The sequence below is a fragment of the Myxine glutinosa genome, chromosome 10 (assembly GCF_964187855.1).
Source record: "Myxine glutinosa chromosome 10, kmMyxGlut1.1, whole genome shotgun sequence".
Classification (NCBI taxonomy): Eukaryota; Metazoa; Chordata; class Myxini; order Myxiniformes; family Myxinidae; genus Myxine; species Myxine glutinosa.
Genome location: NC_136270.1, coordinates 3,335,248 through 3,353,923, shown reverse-complemented (window position 1 = coordinate 3,353,923; position 18,676 = coordinate 3,335,248). Strand labels below are relative to the sequence as shown.

Genomic DNA, 18,676 nt, shown 5'->3' with positions numbered 1-18,676 from the left:
TGATTGCCCTTGGGATAAGGAAGAATTGATTAGTTTTTGGTGAAGCTCAGGATATTATTCCCGATCCAGGAATTTTTTGAAGGTTTTTTTTTACCATTGGAAGATAGGGCTCATTTTTTTAAACATTGTCTTCTATATATCCTATATTTAACATTGTGATATGAAGATAGTTTTCATATTTATTGTAAATGTAGTTTAAACTCGTGGTTATGCATTAGAGCGGTGTATTTTTTTTTAGCAGCGTCGTCTTCAATGTTCAATTTTTTTTTTCTTCTAATAAAGACATATTCTGTCATTTTAAAACCACCGAAGTGTGTATTGGGTTTCCCCGTTTAATAAAATGTATCGTTTGACACGTATAATGCTTTAAAACGGGTTTTTTTTTTGGTTTTTTTTTTTAACCTCAGAAGAGATATCAACATTTAGCTCAGCGAATGTCATTCGTGGTGTCAGTATTTGATGAACTTATAAAGACTTAGTTCCAGATTTGTCAATGGCTGAGGTATATTAACAAACGAATAAAACAGATTTGGCAAAATTCCAACTTTTTAAAAAAAAGATCGCATGTTCACCTTAGTGGGGCGGCTTAGCCCAAATATTCAAAAGAATTGTGCATTTTGTGATACAAGCACCAAATTTGGCACAAACGTACATTAATATGTTGCGAACATTTTCAGATATTGGGCCACTTGAAATTCCGTAATTTTTTTTTTCAAATTTTTTCAAATTTCGTAATTTCAAATTTTTCGGGTGACACCGTCACAATTTCGGTCTTCGAGGCCGGCCGATAGGCAAAGTGTGACCGGAAGGGACGAGGTTCTCCTGACCACGTGGCCCTCGATCTGGGAAGCGAGAGGCGTTCCATTAGTGGACGCGCCCCTCACGCCCGACTTTTGGGCGGCCCCGGCAGGCCGTTTGTTTTGACGTTCCGTGACAGGCCCCGCACCCCCACCTCCGGGCCGACCGGAAGCTTGTGCTGAGTACATCATACCTGAACAACTCAGTGAGGCAGAACACAGCAGTGCACACCAGGGTGACCCCTTCAGTGCATAAACCAATTAACCTGTCCACTGCAGGGCATATAGAAATGAAGTTATTTTCTGCATATAATAATAATATAAGTTCAGTTCTATATAACAATTTCTGTTATCACCACTACCACTACAACTACCACTACTACAAGCTTTGTCTGGAATTTTGTGGACTAACAGACAAACAGACATACAGACAAGCTGGGATCAAAACATTACCTCCTTCCACCATTGAGTGTAGAGGTAACCATCATGGAAATTATATCATGCCCTAGATTTAATTCATGCTTACCCGTGTATTTGCTTCACTGGTTCACAAGGTCTTTTGCATACATGTAATTCAGACTCTCGTCTTCATTGCTGACCACACAATGTTCGCAACATATTAATGTACATTTGTGCCAAATTTGGTGCTTGTATCACAAAATGCACAATTCTTTTGAATATTTGGGCTAAGCCGCCCCACTATATCGGCCGGCCTCGAAGACCGAAATTGTGACGGTGTCACCCGAAAAATTTGAAATTACGAAATTTGAAAAAATTTGAAAAAAAAAATTACGGAATTTCAAGTGGCCCAATATCTGAAAATGTTCGCAACATATTAATGTACATTTGTGCCAAATTTGGTGCTTGTATCACAAAATGCACAACAGGTTTGCTATGCTGCTACACTACCTAGGGTTGTGAGAGGCTGAAGAAGAAGAAACCTCTCATGGGCTTCCCAGACCAAATAAATAATTCTGGTTCTGGCTCTGCGATTTTGAGGTTTATTACTCCTGCAAGGGAGTAACGCATTCGATCGTGTCTGTCCGTGTGTGTGTGTGTGTGTGTGTGTGTGTGTGTGTGTGTGTGTGTGTGTGTTCGTATGTCCGTGTGTTCCTGTGTTTGTGAACAAGATATCTGGAAAAGTTCTGTACGGATTTGGATGAAAGTTGGTGGGATGATTGCCCTTGGGATAAGGAAGAATTGATTTGTTTTTGGTGAAGCTCAGGATATTATTCCAGATGCAGGAATTTTTTTAGGAAATTTTTTTAGGAAAGATTTTTTCTGTTTTACTGCATTAAAGCTTTTATTCTTATTCTTAAATGATGTTTTTCTCCTCTAATTCCGAGATATATCAAAATAAATTCTCTGACAGTTAGGGCCTACTTTCTTTTTCATTTATTGTTTTGGGGAGAGGGGATGTTAAACAAAACGTATTATTCCAACTAAACCCATGGCGGGAGTATGCGCTCTACTGAGTGGCGTTCTAGTTACATTTTGTGTTAATTACTCTTAAGCGTGTGGAGGGGTTCCTGGGACACCATGTATACTTCATCGGGACTTCTGTTCGAGGGCGATTGTAGCACTTCATTATTCCGACACAAACTTTGTGATTTGCCTTTATTTATTGTCGCACTTCATTATTCCGACACAAACGTTGTGATTTGCCTTTATTTATTGTAGCACTTCATTATTCCGACACAAACTTTGTGATTTGCCTTTATTTATTGTATCACTTCATTATTCCTACACAAACTTTATGATTTGCCTGTATTTATTGTAGCACTTCATTAGTCCAACACAAACTTTGTGATTTGCCTTTATTTATTGTAACACTTCATTATTCCCACACAAACTTTGTGATTTGCCTTTATTTATTGAAGCACTTCATTATTCCTACACAAACTTTGTGATTTGCCTTTATTTATTGTAGCACTTCATTATTCCGACACAAACTTTGTGATTTGCCTTTATTTATTGTAGCACTTCATTAGTCCTACACACACTTTGTGATTTGCCTTTATTTATTGTAGCACTTCATTATTCCTACACAAACTTTGTGATTTGCCTGTATTTATTTTAGCACTTCATTATTCCTACACAAACTTTGTGATTTGCCTGTATTTATTGTAGCACTTCATTATTCCTCCACAAACTTTGTGATTTGCCTTTATTTATTGTAGCACTTCATTATTCCTACACAAACTTTGTGATTTGCCTTTATTTATTGTAGCACTTCATTAGTCCGAGACAAACTTTGAGATTTGCCTTTATTTATTGTAGCACTTCATTATTCCTACACAAACTTTGTGAGTTGCCTGTATTTATTGTAGCACTTCATTATTCCAACACAAACTTTGTGATTTGCCTGTATTTATTGTAGCACTTCATTAGTCCTACACAAACTTTGTGATTTGCCTTTATTTATTGCAGCACTTCATTAGTCCTACACACACTTTGTGATTTGCCTTTATTTATTGGAGCACTTCATTATTCCGACACAAACTTTGTGATTTGCCTGTATTTATTGTAGCACTTCATTATTCTGACACAAACTTTGTGATTTGCCTTTATTTATTGTTGCACTTCATTAGTCCTACACAAACTTTGTGATTTGCCTTTATTTATTGTAGCACTTCATTATTCCTACACAAACTTTGTGATTTTCCTGTATTTATTGTAGCACTTCATTATTCCGACACAAACTTTGTGATTTGTCTTTATTTATTGTAGCACTTCATTATTCCGACACAAACTTTGTGATTTGCCTTTATTTATTGTAGCACTTCATTAGTCCTACACAAACTTTGTGATTTGCCTTTATTTATTGTAGCACTTCATTAGTCCTACACAAACTTTGTGATTTGCCTTTATTTATTGAAGCACTTCATTATTCCGACACAAACTTTGTGATTTGCCTGTATTTATTGCAGCACTTCATTATTCCTACACAAACTTTGTGATTTGCCTGTATTTATTGCAGCACTTCATTATTCCTACACAAACTTTGTGATTTGCCTGTATTTATTGCAGCACTTCATTATTCCTACACAAACTTTTTGATTTGCCTTTATTTATTGGAGCACTTCATTATTCCAACACAAACTTTGTGATTTGCCTTTATTTATTGTAGCACTTCATTAGTCCTGCACAAACTTTGTGATTTGCCTTTATTTATTGTAGCACTTCATTATTCCGACACAAACTTTATGATTTGCCTGTATTTATTGGAGCACTTCATTATTCCTACACAAACTTTGTGATTTGCCTTTATTTATTGAAGCACTTCATTATTCCTACACAAATTTTGTGATTTGCCTGTATTTATTGTAGCACTTCATTAGTCCGACACAAACTTTGTGATTTGCCTTTATTTATTGTAGCACTTCATTAGTCCGACACACACTTTGTGATTTGCCTTTATTTATTGTAGCACTTCATTAGTCCGACACAAACTTTGTGATTTGCCTGTATTTATTGTAGCACTTCATTAGTCCTACACAAACTTTGTGATTTGCCTTTATTTATTGCAGCACTTCATTATTCCTACACAAACTTTGTGATTTGCCTGTATTTATTGTAGCACTTCATTATTCCTAGACAAACTTTGTGATTTGCCTGTATTTATTGTAGCACTTCATTAGTCCGACACAAACTTTGTGATTTGCCTTTATTTATTGTAGCACTTCATTAGTCCGACACACACTTTGTGATTTGCCTTTATTTATTGTAGCACTTCATTAGTCCGACACAAACTTTGTGATTTGCCTGTATTTATTGTAGCACTTCATTAGTCCTACACAAACTTTGTGATTTGCCTTTATTTATTGCAGCACTTCATTATTCCTACACAAACTTTGTGATTTGCCTGTATTTATTGTAGCACTTCATTATTCCTACACACACTTTGTGATTTGCCTGTATTTATTGTAGCACTTCATTAGTCCTACACACACTTTGTGATTTGCGTTTATTTATTGTCGCACTTCATTAGTCCGACACAAACTTTGTGATTTGCCTTTATTTATTGTAGCACTTCATTATTCCGACACAAACTTTGTGATTTGCCTGTATTTATTGGAGCACTTCATTAGTCCTACACAAACTTTGTGATTTGCCTTTATTTATGGTAACAGTTCATTATTCCGACACAAACTTTGTGATTTGCCTTTATTTATTGGAGCACTTCATTATTCCTACACAAACTTTGTGATTTGCCTTTATTTATTGTAGCACTTCATCAGTCCAAGACAAACTTTGTGATTTGCCTTTATTTATTGTAGCACTTCATTATTCCGACACAAACTTTGTGATTTGCCTTTATTTATTGTAGCACTTCATTATTCCTACACAAACTTTGTGATTTGCCTGTATTTATTGTAGCACTTCATTATTCCTAGACAAACTTTGTGATTTGCCTGTATTTATTGGAGCACTTCATTATTCCTACACACACTTTGTGATTTGCCTGTATTTATTGTAGCACTTCATTAGTCCTACACACACTTTGTGATTTGCCTTTATTTATTGTAGCACTTCATTATTCCTCCACAAACTTTGTGATTTGCCTTTATTTATTGTACCACTTCATTATTCCTCGACAAACTTTGTGATTTGCCTGTATTTATTGTAGCACTTCATTATTCCTACACACACTTTGTGATTTGCCTGTATTTATTGTCGCACTTCATTAGTCCTACACACACTTTGTGATTTGCCTTTATTTATTGTAGCACTTCATTATTCCGACACAAACTTTGTGATTTGCCTTTATTTATTGTAGCACTTCATTATTCCTACACACACTTTGTGATTTGCCTGTATTTATTGTCGCACTTCATTATTCCTACACACACTTTGTGATTTGCCTGTATTTATTGTCGCACTTCATTAGTCCTACACACACTTTGTGATTTGCCTTTATTTATTGTAGCACTTCATTATTCCTGCACAAACTTTGTGATTTGCCTTTATTTATTGTCGCACTTCATTATTCCGACACAAACTTTGTGATTTGCCTGTATTTATTGGAGCACTTCATTATTCCTACACAAACTTTGTGATTTGCCTGTATTTATTGTAACACTTCATTATTCCGACACAAACTTTGTGATTTGCCTGTATTTATTGTAGCACTTCATTATTCCGACACAAACTTTGTGATTTGCCTGTATTTATTGTAGCACTTCATTATTCCTACACAAACTTTGTGATTTGCCTGTATTTATTGTAGCACTTCATTAGTCCTACACAAACTTTGTGATTTGCCTGTATTTATTGCAGCACTTCATTATTCCTACACAAACTTTGTGATTTGCCTTTATTTATTGTAGCACCTCATTATTCCGACACAAACTTTGTGATTTGCCTTTATTTATTGTCGCACTTCATTATTCCTGCACAAACTTTGTGATTTGCCTTTATTTATTGTCGCACTTCATTATTCCGACACAAACTTTGTGATTTGCCTGTATTTATTGGAGCACTTCATTATTCCTACACAAACTTTGTGATTTGCCTGTATTTATTGTAACACTTCATTATTCCGACACAAACTTTGTGATTTGCCTGTATTTATTGTAACACTTCATTATTCCTACACAAACTTTGTGATTTGCCTGTATTTATTGTAGCACTTCATTATTCCTACACAAACTTTGTGATTTGCCTTTATTTATTGTAGCACTTCATTATTCCGACACAAACTTTGTGATTTGCCTTTATTTATTGTAGCACTTCATTATTCCTGCACAAACTTTGTGATTTGCCTGTATTTATTGTAGCACTTCATTAGTCCGACACAAACTTTGTGATTTGCCTTTATTTATTGTAGCACTTCATTAGTCCGACACACACTTTGTGATTTGCCTTTATTTATTGTAACACTTCATTAGTCCGACACAAACTTTGTGATTTGCCTGTATTTATTGTAGCACTTCATTAGTCCTACACAAACTTTGTGATTTGCCTTTATTTATTGCAGCACTTCATTATTCCTACACAAACTTTGTGGTTTGCCTTTATTTATTGTAGCACTTCATTAGTCCTACACAAACTTTGTGATTTGCCTGTATTTATTGCAGCACTTCATTATTCCTACACAAACTTTGTGATTTGCCTTTATTTATTGTAGCACTTCATTATTCCGACACAAACTTTGTGATTTGCCTTTATTTATTGTAGCACTTCATTATTCCTACACAAACTTTGTGATTTGCCTTTATTTATTGTAGCACTTCATTATTCCTACACAAACTTTGTGATTTGCCTGTATTTATTGTGGCACTTCATTATTCCGACACAAACTTTGTGATTTGCCTGTATTTATTGTAGCACTTCATTATTCCGACACAAACTTTGTGATTTGCCTTTATTTATTGTAGCACTTCATTATTCCTACACAAACTTTGTGATTTGCCTTTATTTATTGTAGCACTTCATTATTCCTACACAAACTTTGTGATTTGCCTGTATTTATTGTAGCACTTCATTATTCCTACACAAACTTTGTGATTTGCCTTTATTTATTGCAGCACTTCATTATTCCTACACAAACTTTGTGATTTGCCTTTATTTATTGTAGCACTTAATTATTCCTTCACAAACTTTGTGATTTGCCTTTATTTATTTATTTTCAGCTCATCATTTAAACCAGTCATGCTCAATTCATTTCTCGCTATTATGGTTGTATGATTTAGAGGACCATCATAAATGAGTTGCATTATCCACAGATAAGCATGATTAGCTGAGATGAGAACTTTGTGGACCTCACATGTTGAGGTCCTCAACATATGAACTCCTCTGTATTGACATAAAGCCATGCTTGATTGTTCCTTCCAATACATAAATGTGATTATTGTATTCCGAGTGTGATTGGAACACATTTGGGTCCTCTACCCCACACTCCTTCCCTAATTTTCATTTGTTTCCTTCCCTAATCCAAGTTCCATGCCTGCCTCTAACTCCTCTCTGGACTGCAAGGCCGCATTAGCCAAGCTGCAAATTGGCCATTTCAGATGTGAACAGTTGCCGATGTACAAATGGCACCATGGCAGAGCCAGACATCAGGTCCTGGAGGAATGCAGACACTTAGCACCAACACATCAAACTTACACCACCTGTGTGTGTCACCACATCATTAAGTGAAATGAGAAATAAATAAATTAATAAGGTTGCTTGCCTTTTTGAAGATAAACTCTAGATTCACAATAGCTCCCCTATTTTAATCCCTTGTATTTAATGGAAATCACACAGCAGTGGGAATCGAGTAAAACTGGAAAAAGAATCAGCTCGTTCTCGATTTTAACAAAGAAAAGTTTGATTTTTTAATTGAGATTAAATATAAACCACCCCCCCCCCCAACCCCCGCCCCACCTCCCTCTGCTCCAAATGGCCTTTTCTTTGATATTCATATATCATTTGCAGGAAGATAAACAAATGTACAATTATTCAAATTTACAATTGAGCAATTTTGAGGTAAATGCCAGGAAAGGAAACCCACAGATTGGCAAAAATCCTGGGAAGTACATTGGTAAGAAAATACTTTACCAAAAAAAAAGTTTTCTTGAAACAGGAAAAGCAAGAGAAAGCTTTTCTAGCTGCAAGAAAACTTATATTATGGTTTTCTTGTTTCAAGAAAACTTTTCCTATTTTAAGAAAATATTTTTTACTCGGATGATGTTTTGGGCAGTGTAGCCGTCGACATTAGATGCCCAGTTCAACATGAAGAGAAGCATAGAGACTGCGGAAGAAACATATTCTGTGTGACAGGATTTGTGATTCCATTGGTGAAGAATGAAAACAAGCAAAACACCTTTAGCAATGTCTATGTGAAAGATTAATCAGTGAATCACATTCAGTACATACCTGATTCTCATCTCCCAGCAACTTGATAAACTCCGGGATAGCACGTATCGTGAGATCCACATCGTCTTGATAATCCAAGATATTGCCCATTGAGTTCTTGAGCATGGGTGACGGTCCCGGCAAACAATGAAGGTTACTTTGGGTGGCCGGTTCAAACTGCATTGACGGCATCAGCAGCTCATCATCCGTATCCGAAAACATGGAAGTACGGATCTTTTGCGTGCGTGTCATCCTGTACTCCACGTCTGCTGCGGACGCACACACGGGCGAGGGAATGCACGCTTAACAGTCTTGAGAAGAAAAAGATTGAGAATCCGCATCCCAGTCCATGTGGAATACATGCAAGCACGCACACATAAAACATTTGTTGGGAATAACAAATGCCTGATGAAAATATTGCAGGTGTAAATGCTTTAAACCTATTAGGCCATTCCGCAATAAAAGGTCAGTGTCCTTTGGTGAAGAGAACAAAGGGCGTTTAATGCTTTTCATCCCCAAATTTAATTGAGAAATTGCAGCGTGAAAGCAAAGGTATAAAAAAAAATTATATGCCGCATTTGGACTGAAATTAAAGCAAGAATAATTGTGTTGTGGCAATTTTGGAAATGTTACGGCACCCAATTATAGCCAACTTCGGGGCTCATGGGTTAATCATTCTGGAACTGCTCTGAATGGTTTTTTGATTTTCCCCGTGTGAAAAATTTGAAGAATGCCGGTGAATCAAGCAAGAATTAGTCGATCAAAGCGAAAGGAACCTATTTTGACTAATCTCTCCACCAGACCATCACAGAATTCTTCTATTCTGAGTACCTGGAAACCTGTACTGGTAGGATACCCTAGAGGTACGCGCACTCAGTATCAGCTGTCTCGCCTAGGTTGTAATCCCGACCCAGCTATAAACTGTCATCCCGGTGTTTCGCATTCAGGGCGATACATCAATGTGTGCGAACTGGACACCTGTCGTGGTGGGCTGGTACACCAAAGCTCAAGACTTTTTTTTGACAAGACAAAGCTCAAAAGAGCTCAAGCTCAAAGCTTCAAAGCTCAAATCCCAAAGCTCAACTCAAGAGTTCGTGTTTTGGAAATTGTGGCTCCAAAGGTCGGGTGGAACACCATGGTGAGTACAAAGAAAAAAAAACATCCAATTTTGGAGGTGGCAGGTGGCAGGTGGGAGATTCAAAACGATTTGAAATACCCTGACAAAATTGTCTGTGCTGTGGGGCAACTTTGCACAAGATCGCAAACCTTTAAGAGATATCACCATTGTGCAACCAGGATACGAGGCTACCAATCAAGCGGAGACCAATGATGGCTCATTAAAGGGTGAGGAGAACCTGTATAATCTCATAAATTCAGGGATATATCAACTTCCCCTGTTGAGCAATTATTTTGAATCCTAAGGAGAGTTGGTTACTTGAATTACAATGTTCCCAGATGACCAGATTATATTCATGAATAGGAATGAAATAAAAGCTACTCTTTTCAGGAGATATTTTCTTCTGCCCAAATCCCCGCAGCACAGTGTGTGGAGGTTGGGGATCGGGGATGGATTGGGGGGCAGAGGGGGGGTTGCTTGCACGTCCACTGCATTTAAATATCACGCGAGCCGGCACACAGCATTGAGGTACAGTACCTCGACTTTGAGCTGTCTCCTCTGGGTTTCATTCCTGAACTGACTGCTGCTTTGCATCTAGGCCATTGCATCAAAGAGAACACCCCGCTTTAGAAGGAATTTGAAGCTCATTGCTGAGTCGGCTATCATTTGTGTGTGGATGGTAAAGATCTAGAAACAAGCCAGTCAATGTTCACACATACCCTGGACAAATTCATGCCCTCATCTATCAGGTCATTCCAACAGTGGCACAGCCCAAATACATATTCAAAGGCTCTGTGTGCAGATATATGCATATTATGTATATTGCACATATATAATTTATTGCCCTTTGTAGTGGAAGAAGGTTATTCACATGTAAAATGTGAAATACCTGGTCAATTTGTTTATTGTGCAGAAGCTGCTGCCCAGACAGGAACCACCCTTTAATATAGCAAAGGGTGTAACCTGGTGTCAAGAAACCTCCAAGCTGCCCAGATGGCATGCCACCCGCAGTCCGTGTAGGAATTTGGAATTTGTTCAGGGTGCCAGCAATAACTCGCCTCTCGTCTTTGTGAAGGACATCATGGGATCTTTAACTGCGAGCAGAAGGAATGCCCAGTTTAATGTTCATCCAAGGGACAGCGCACACATTGATGGATTGCCCTGGACGTGAAACATCAAGATGGCAGTTTCTATAGATGGGTCAGAAATCTAACCTGGGCTGGATATCTCAGAGACGAGTACATAAACATACCTCTTGGCTATCCTGCAGCCAGCCAGCCCATAAAACCACGTGCACGCACACACCTTAAATTGTTAAATTGTTATTGTGCACCTCCATTAAATTGTTATCCCCAATATCTTCCTTGCTTTGTCTTGCTGTAATAAATGTGTTGAATAATAATTTTCGAAATCTGCATCTCTTGAGGTGATTTGCCAGGGCCTAGCATGAAAAAAAAAACTCATGCAAAAACCTTTCCCAACAATCCATTAACTCATAATGAGCAAGATTTTTAATTGACTGTCTGAAGCTATTCCTTCCCCCACCACTCCCCACAGGGGGCCTTTTCCCAAATTATTTAATTTTATTTTTTACATTTGTCAACCAACCCCTTCTGCTTGCAATTACCGGTATCATACCAAGTCAATAAGTGCAAATATGTTCCGAATCAATAGGATCGGTGCTTAAGGTGTGTCTGCTTGAGACGGATGCCAAAGATCGCGATCAATAGATGTGCTGGACAAACCAGCAACGTTGTGCGTTGTCGTAGAATGCCCCCAGTCATCGTCCTCCATCTGCTTCCCGTTGATGGAGTTCGTTGTTGTGACAGCACCCGAATGGATGCCAGAGTCCACGTATAGCTTTGTGTTCCAATTTGTGCCACTCATCTTGTAATGTGACAGGCTAAGCGGCACCAGATCTACAAAACAGGTAGAGAGAAATTAGGCTAACAAGCAATTTTGACGTTCGTGACTACAGATGTGTAGCTCTGATTAACAGTTGTCCATTAAGTCTTCATTTTGATGTAGGTTCAAACCCTTTAGAACCACCTTTAGAGGCCATTTTCCCCTGCAGAGCAGGGGTTGGCCTTTTTCGGGCACTTTGGTCCCCTTTTTGAAGCAATGTTTTATGGCCGGATGCCCTTCCTGCCGCCAACCCTGTTAGTCACCTCTTGCGACACACAGGGAATTACCAGTGAACTGGTACTCAATTTGCCGACCTCGGAAGGATGACAGGCTGAGTCAACCCCCCTGGTGTTAATTCAGCGATCGACTGGGATTCGAACCCAGGATCCTAGGATCCCAAGCCGGCACCCTAACCGCTAAGCCGACACCAGGCTACCAGGTTCAAACCCTATGACATAAAATATCTGGACTCAACAAGTCAACCAATTCACTTAACACAGTTTGCAATATTCTAAGCAAAAATTGTAGTACATGGTTTGGTCAAACAAAGTGTGATCTCACTTAATTTGACTTTGGCATTGTGAAATATTCACGTAATAGTCATATCACCGGAAATCAAACGTGGAAGAGAGAGAGAACAAGTCAATGCTAATCCTTGGGAACCTGTTAGCACGAATGCAGATGGGACCTGACATCGCCGCATTATATTTTAGGAAAGAAACAAATAACAAGGCAATGAATTAATAAAAAGAGAACAGTGTGGACATAACATTGCATCCTTCAAATAATGGAGAAAGGATGTGCAGATGCTTAAATAAGTGTATGCTATTTACATTCACACAATCACATCCACAACCACCTTTCAGTATAACGACAGTAGCGCCACCGCAGTGTTGGCGGCTGCGTGTGCTGGGCACCTTCACCCGGGAAAGGAATGATACATCTTTGGTGTGAGGAAAGGAGTCATCAGTGAGTAGGTTAGCAGCACGACCCACTCTTGTCCACCTTTATCGGTGACCAGAGATCGGTGTTGGGAGGAGCGGTTTTAGAGATGAGACGCACACATCCATGAGAGAGTGCACCCAATCAGAGGTTGGGGAAAACGGCGAGGATTGGAAAAATCCTTTTCGGCAAAATACTTGTACATTAGAACCCGGTGGTGATGAATATTTACCTCCGTTACTGAAGGTGGATGGAGGTTATGTTTTCACCCATTTGTTTGTCTGTTTGTTACTTGCCGGAATAGATTCCGACAAGTATGTTGGTTGGTTGGTTTGTCTGTCTGTTTGTCCGCAGTACTACATCTACATCGTTGCACATAGCATCGCCATACTTTACACACATATTTGCCTTGCCCTGGAATAGACTGTGCCCAATTTTTAACTCTCGAGGCCCAAGGTCAAGCTCAAGGTCACCCAAAGCGTGAAATCAGGGGGGTCGAGTTTTCATTTAAAATATATTTCAAACCACTATAACTCTAAAAGTACAAGAGGTATGCATACACTTACTGTTACTGACATATAGGAAGTCACATACGACATTTCATTTAGCACCCTCACCTTTGACCTTGAGTGACCTTGAAAGGTCAAACTCAAGGTCAAAAATTTATTTTTTACTAATAACTGTCAAAGTACATTCTGGCAAGTCCTCGGTCTCTGACCGATTTTTCATCTGTCTGCTTGTCCGCAGTACTACGTCTACATCGTTGCACATAGCATCGCCATACTTTACACACATATTTGCCTTGCCCTGGAATAGACTGTGTCCAATATTTAACTCTCTAGGCCCAAGGTCAAGCTCAAGGTCACCCAAAACGTGAAATCAGGGGGGGTCGAGTTTTCATTTAAAATATATTTCAAACCACTATAACTCTAAAAGTACAAGAGATATGCATACACTTACTGTTACTGATATATAGGAAGTCACATACGACATTTCATTTGGCACCCTGACCTTTGACCTTGAGTGACCTTGAGGTCAAACTCAAGGTCAAAAATTTTATTTTTTCACTAATAACTCTGTAAAAGTACATTCGGACAAGTCCTCGTTCTCTGACCGATTTCTTGTCTGTCTGTTTGTTACTTACCGGAAAAAATTCCGGCAAGTATGTTGGTTGGTTGGTTGGTCTGTCTGTCTGTCTCTGTCTGTCTGTTTGTGTGCAGTACTACGTCTACATCGTTGCACATAGAATCACCATACTTTACAAACAATATTGTCTTGCCCTGGAATAGACTTTGCCCAATTTTTAACTCTCTCGGCCCAGAGCCTCCATTATGACGTCATAATTCGATACTTCGACTAGTACAAAACTTCATCCCATCAAGATGCAATTTCTTGAGCGCCATGTCGGCATAAACTGGTGGAGAAAAAAAATAATGATGACATCATCGGTCACGTGGTTCGGCCGCAATCTTTGAAAAACAGAAAAACTTTGCACCTCCATATCTCCGAAAGTGCTGAATAGAAAAAATTGAGACATGGCTCATTGTAAATAACTCTCCATGGGGAATAAAATATGTTAATGATGATGCCATAGGTGCCTCCATTATGACGTCATAATTCGACAGGTACAAAACTTCATCCGATCAAGATGAAATTTCTTGAGCGCCATGTCGGCATAAACTGGTGGAGAAAAAAGATAATGATGACATCAGTCACGTGGTTCGGCCGCCATATTGGAAAAACCGAAAAACTTTATCCAAAATGGACGATAAAAAGGTACATTCCGGTAAGTCCTCGGTCTCTGACCGATTTTTCATCTGTCTGCATGTCTGTTTGTGCGCAGTACTACGTCTACATCGTTGCACATAGCATCGCCAAACTTTACACACACATTTGCCTTGCCCTGGAATAGACTGTGCCCAATTTTTAACTCTCTAGGCCCAAGTTCAAGCTCAAGGTCACCCAAAACGAGAAATCAGGGGGGTCGAGTTTTCATTTAAAATATATTACAAACCACTATAACTCTAAAAGTACAAGAGATATGCATACACTTACTGTTACTGACATATAGGAAGTCACATACGGCATTTCCTTTTGGCACCATTACCTTTGACCTTGAGTGACCTTGAAAGGTCAAACTCAAGGTCATTTTTTTTTTTTTTTTTTTACTAATAATTCTGTCAAACATTATCCGATTCCCTTTTAACCAACACGAAAATGTTCATTATTCAATTCCCGAAAAATAACATGTGGCATAAAATGGTCAAAAATGCTTAGTTTTAATTATTTTTGGGGTCAAAGGTCAGGGGGCCAAGTTTTCATTGAAAATATATTTCAAACCACTATAACTGAAAGGACAAGAGATATGCATACACTTACTCAGTTACCTTCCATTGCTTAGCGGAAATACATGTATAGATTTCCCGCCATTTTGATCTAAAATGGCCGATAAAAAAAGTACATTCCGGCAAGTCCTCGGTCTCTGACAGATTTTTCATTTGTCTGTTTGTTTGTCTGTTTCTGTTTATTTGTCTGTTTGTCTGTCTGTCTGTCTGTTTGTTTCCTTTTGTTTGTTTGTCTGTTTGTTTGTCTGTTTGTTTGTCTGTTTGTTTGCTCTCTGTTTCTGTTTGTTTGTTTGTCTGTTTGTGAACAACATATCTCAAAAAGTTATGGACGGATTTGGACGAAACTTGGTGGACAGATTGGGTTTGTTACAAGAACTGATCGATTCGATTTTGGTAAAGATCTGAATATGGATTCGAATACAAGTTTTATTTAATTTATAAAATCAAGTGCAATCAAGTGGAGTCTTCACCATTGAGTGATAGGGATAAAACCGCTAAATAGCACGACATCTCAGAAAGTTATGGACAGATTTGGACGAAACTTGGTGGACAGATTGGGAATGTTACAAGGACTAATGGATTCAATTTTGGTGAAGATCTGAATGTGGATTCAGATGCGAGAGTTATTTAATTTTTAAGTGATTCTTCACCATTGAGGAATCGGGCGAAAAGCGATATATAACATGATATTTAAAAAAGTTATGGACGTATCATGAATAAACTTGGTGGATGGGTTGGTTAGGTGACGAGAACAAGCAGATTTGATTTTGGTTCAGGTCCGAATCCAGATCCGGCCTATCAGTGGGATACAAAACATAAACTGTTCAACCTGGCGGGGGGGGAGGTGTGTGCCCTACCGAGGGTGTTTGCCCTACCGAGGGTGTTTGTGTGTTTTGCCGTTCTAGTTTTCAATGTGTCAAAAGCAAGTTGCTGTAGTTTAAAAAAGACGTGCACACCTTGTTTGCAAAACACAGCGTCAAACAGGTCGGTTTCCTTAACCCAAGAAAAAGTGTTTTAGGAGGTTATATTAAACATGAAACATCCCCCCAGTATACAAAGATAGAAATAAAATCAATTCAAACCTGATCCAATACAAGCTCAGTGGGCTGACCTTATTGACGAGGCATTGGCTTTTGGTATATTGAAAAGGCCTCATGGCATGACCTTCTAATTACAGAATTTGGTCGCAAGTCGAGCCTCGGTGCGAAATGCACAGCTCATGACATCCCGACTATCGCACGAGTGCAAAACTCCAGACTCGGGTCGAGAGATGAAAAATACCGAGCAGCGGTTCACAAACCCGTCTAACCAAACTGCCCAGGCTGTCGACACGTTACTCATCAAACGCTGCTGCCAAAGGGAGATAAAACATTCTTCTTTTTTTTCTTTTCTTTTTTTGGGCTTCTCTCAAATTATGGCAATTGCCAGGGTGAAGCAACGAATGCGATTCGGCTTAAAGAAGGGAATGAGGGGGGTGATTAGCCAAAAGCATCATTAGCTCTTGGTGTTACGGCCGCAACCTTGCAACCTCCAGACACACCCGCTATAATGCAGAACACACACCCTAGAGAAGCAAAGGCCACACCCATGCTGGCTATAGGCAGACACGAGGCAAAACAAACATCCCTCTTTAGCAGCCGGCGAGCATCGTCCATTTTGTCAAACAGCTCGCCAAGCAATTCCAAGGAATGTAACACCCCGGTGAGAACATAAAAAGGACAACCGAACACGTCGCCGTCGTTATTAACATTTATTGCTCGTCTTTGTTTAAATATTTATTTGAATTCGTTTGTTGAGGATAGCTCGGCGTTACCTCTCTGTCGTCCTGTATGGGTTCAATCTCCAAGAGATGTATATTCAAACAGCAATCCGCCCTCATGGACCTTCGCCGACAGGACATTGCATCATAAAGCACACTCCTTCGGAGGCCGCAATACAGTCAATTTTGAGGGGTGAGTGTTGTGAAATTGTGCTTCTTCTCACTTGTGCGGCAAACGACAGGTTATTTTATTTGGAAGGAACAGCTGAATGAGCACTCAGGAATATGATTAACAAATGAGGAAGGAGAATGAGAATGGAGACCTCCAGACTCCCACACCTGATTAAACTTGCCAATTACACGATGAACACTTGCCTCCATTCCATCATCCCTCTATTATGCCTTGTGGAAACGACCCCATACTCCACTCCTTAGGCAGTGCTGCCCATCGTCGCCTCATGCTTCTTCCAATTCCCGCGCCCATGCATCCTCTCTCGCGCTCTTTCTTATTTCTGATGTCACGCCAGGATCACACACCTACGCTGATTGGCTGGGGAGGGGGCCAGTGATTTTCTGCTCATGCTACCATTGAGGAGGCCCTTATCTGATGGTGTCACAATATTTTCTCACAGTTCTGCTCATGCTGTGTTAGGATAACTGGAAAACAAACAAACAGATTTCCACAAAGAATAAAAAAAAAAAAAAAAAAAACACATTTGGAGACCATTTTCCCCCGCAGAGCAGGGGTTGGCCTTTTTTGTGTTAGGATAACTGTTCCTGTTAGGATAACTGATAACTGTTAGGATAGCATGTTCCCTTTTTGACCGGATGTTTTATGACCGGATGCCCTTCCTGCCGCCAACCCTGTTAGTCGCCTATTGTGACACACAGGGAATTACCAGTGAACTGGTTCTCAATTTGCCGACCTCAGAAGGATGACAGGCTGAGTCAACCCCCCTGGTGTTAATTCAGCGATCGACTGGGATTCGAACCCAGGATCCTAGGATCCCAAGCCGGCACCCTAACCGCTAAGCCAGTACCAGGATCCTAGGATCCCAAGCTGCACCCCAACCACTAAGCCAGCACCAGGATCGTAGGATCCCAAGCCGCACCCTAACCACCAAGCCAGTACCAGGCTTATTTCCACAAAGAAAGTTGCAGAGTATATGGAACTGGGAAAGATGGTGCTTCGGTACAAAAACTGGGGGAAGGAAGACAATTAGTTTCTAAACACCTCATTCGACACTTCCTTACTAATTACATCACACTTATGCTAACATGCACTATGAAGTAACCATTCCAAACTATTCCCCTTTGGATCCTCAAGTCAGTCCCATATCCATTTATGTACCACAGAATAGCTCCTGCGACAAAATGGGCAACTCGTCCGGAGTTGCTCCTCAACCAGGGGAACATTTATGACTTGAGGGTGCCTTGCTATGCACCGTTAAGGAATATTGAACTCGGACTTGGATAGAGTAGTCATCCCATCCTGTGAAGCAAATTAAGGCCCAAAACATTGGAATCAGAATCATTGGAATCTCCCGCGATGAAGCTATCTCTGAGGGCCTTTCACTCACTCACCGCAGGCAGGTAGGTGGTCTTTCTGTCTTCTACCGACTCCTCTCCGGCCTTGCTCCCCCAGCTCTCTCTGTGCTCTGTCCCCCAAATATTCCTACAGGTCGCACAAGATCTGCCAGCCACCCTCTGATGGTTAAACTGCCGAAATCTCGGCTCTCTGCTCACCTTCACTCTTTCATTCCTCTTTTCTCCCGCCTCTGGAACAAACTCCCACACTCACTTCAATCACACTCCTCCCTCCAGGTCTTCAAAACAGCTGTTTCACCACCATCTCTTATCTTCCCCCATCCAAAACCTTGATCTTTTCTACCCCCACTAATTCACCCCAGATCCACCTTGTTTGAAATTCCAACTTCTTTCCTGGAAGTCTTGGCAGTGTCCATATGTT

At 39.7% G+C, this 18,676-nt stretch overlaps 2 protein-coding genes across 19 annotated transcripts in view; both read right to left on the bottom strand.

Annotated features, from left to right (window-relative positions):
- The window catches only part of LOC137434292 (trafficking kinesin-binding protein 1), a 1,208,017-nt gene that overhangs the window by 292,299 nt on the left and 897,042 nt on the right, over positions 1–18,676 (bottom strand). The gene's annotated exons all lie outside the window — the stretch shown is intronic.
- Positions 1–18,676, bottom strand: part of LOC137434291 (catenin beta-1) — a 193,715-nt gene that overhangs the window by 110,168 nt on the left and 64,871 nt on the right. For 11 of the 18 annotated variants that reach the window (XM_068127165.2, XM_068127169.2, XM_068127166.2 and 8 more), the window contains 2 exons: positions 11,502–11,675; positions 8,661–8,908 (listed from right to left, as the gene is read on the bottom strand). In XM_068127165.2, the coding sequence (XP_067983266.1) occupies positions 8,661–8,908; positions 11,502–11,643 (390 nt within the window). In that variant the 5' untranslated portion in view covers positions 11,644–11,675. The remainder of the gene's footprint in view (positions 1–8,660; positions 8,909–11,501; positions 11,676–18,676) is intronic. The other 7 variants (XM_068127168.2, XM_078785248.1, XM_078785240.1 and 4 more) reach the window with 1 other exon arrangement.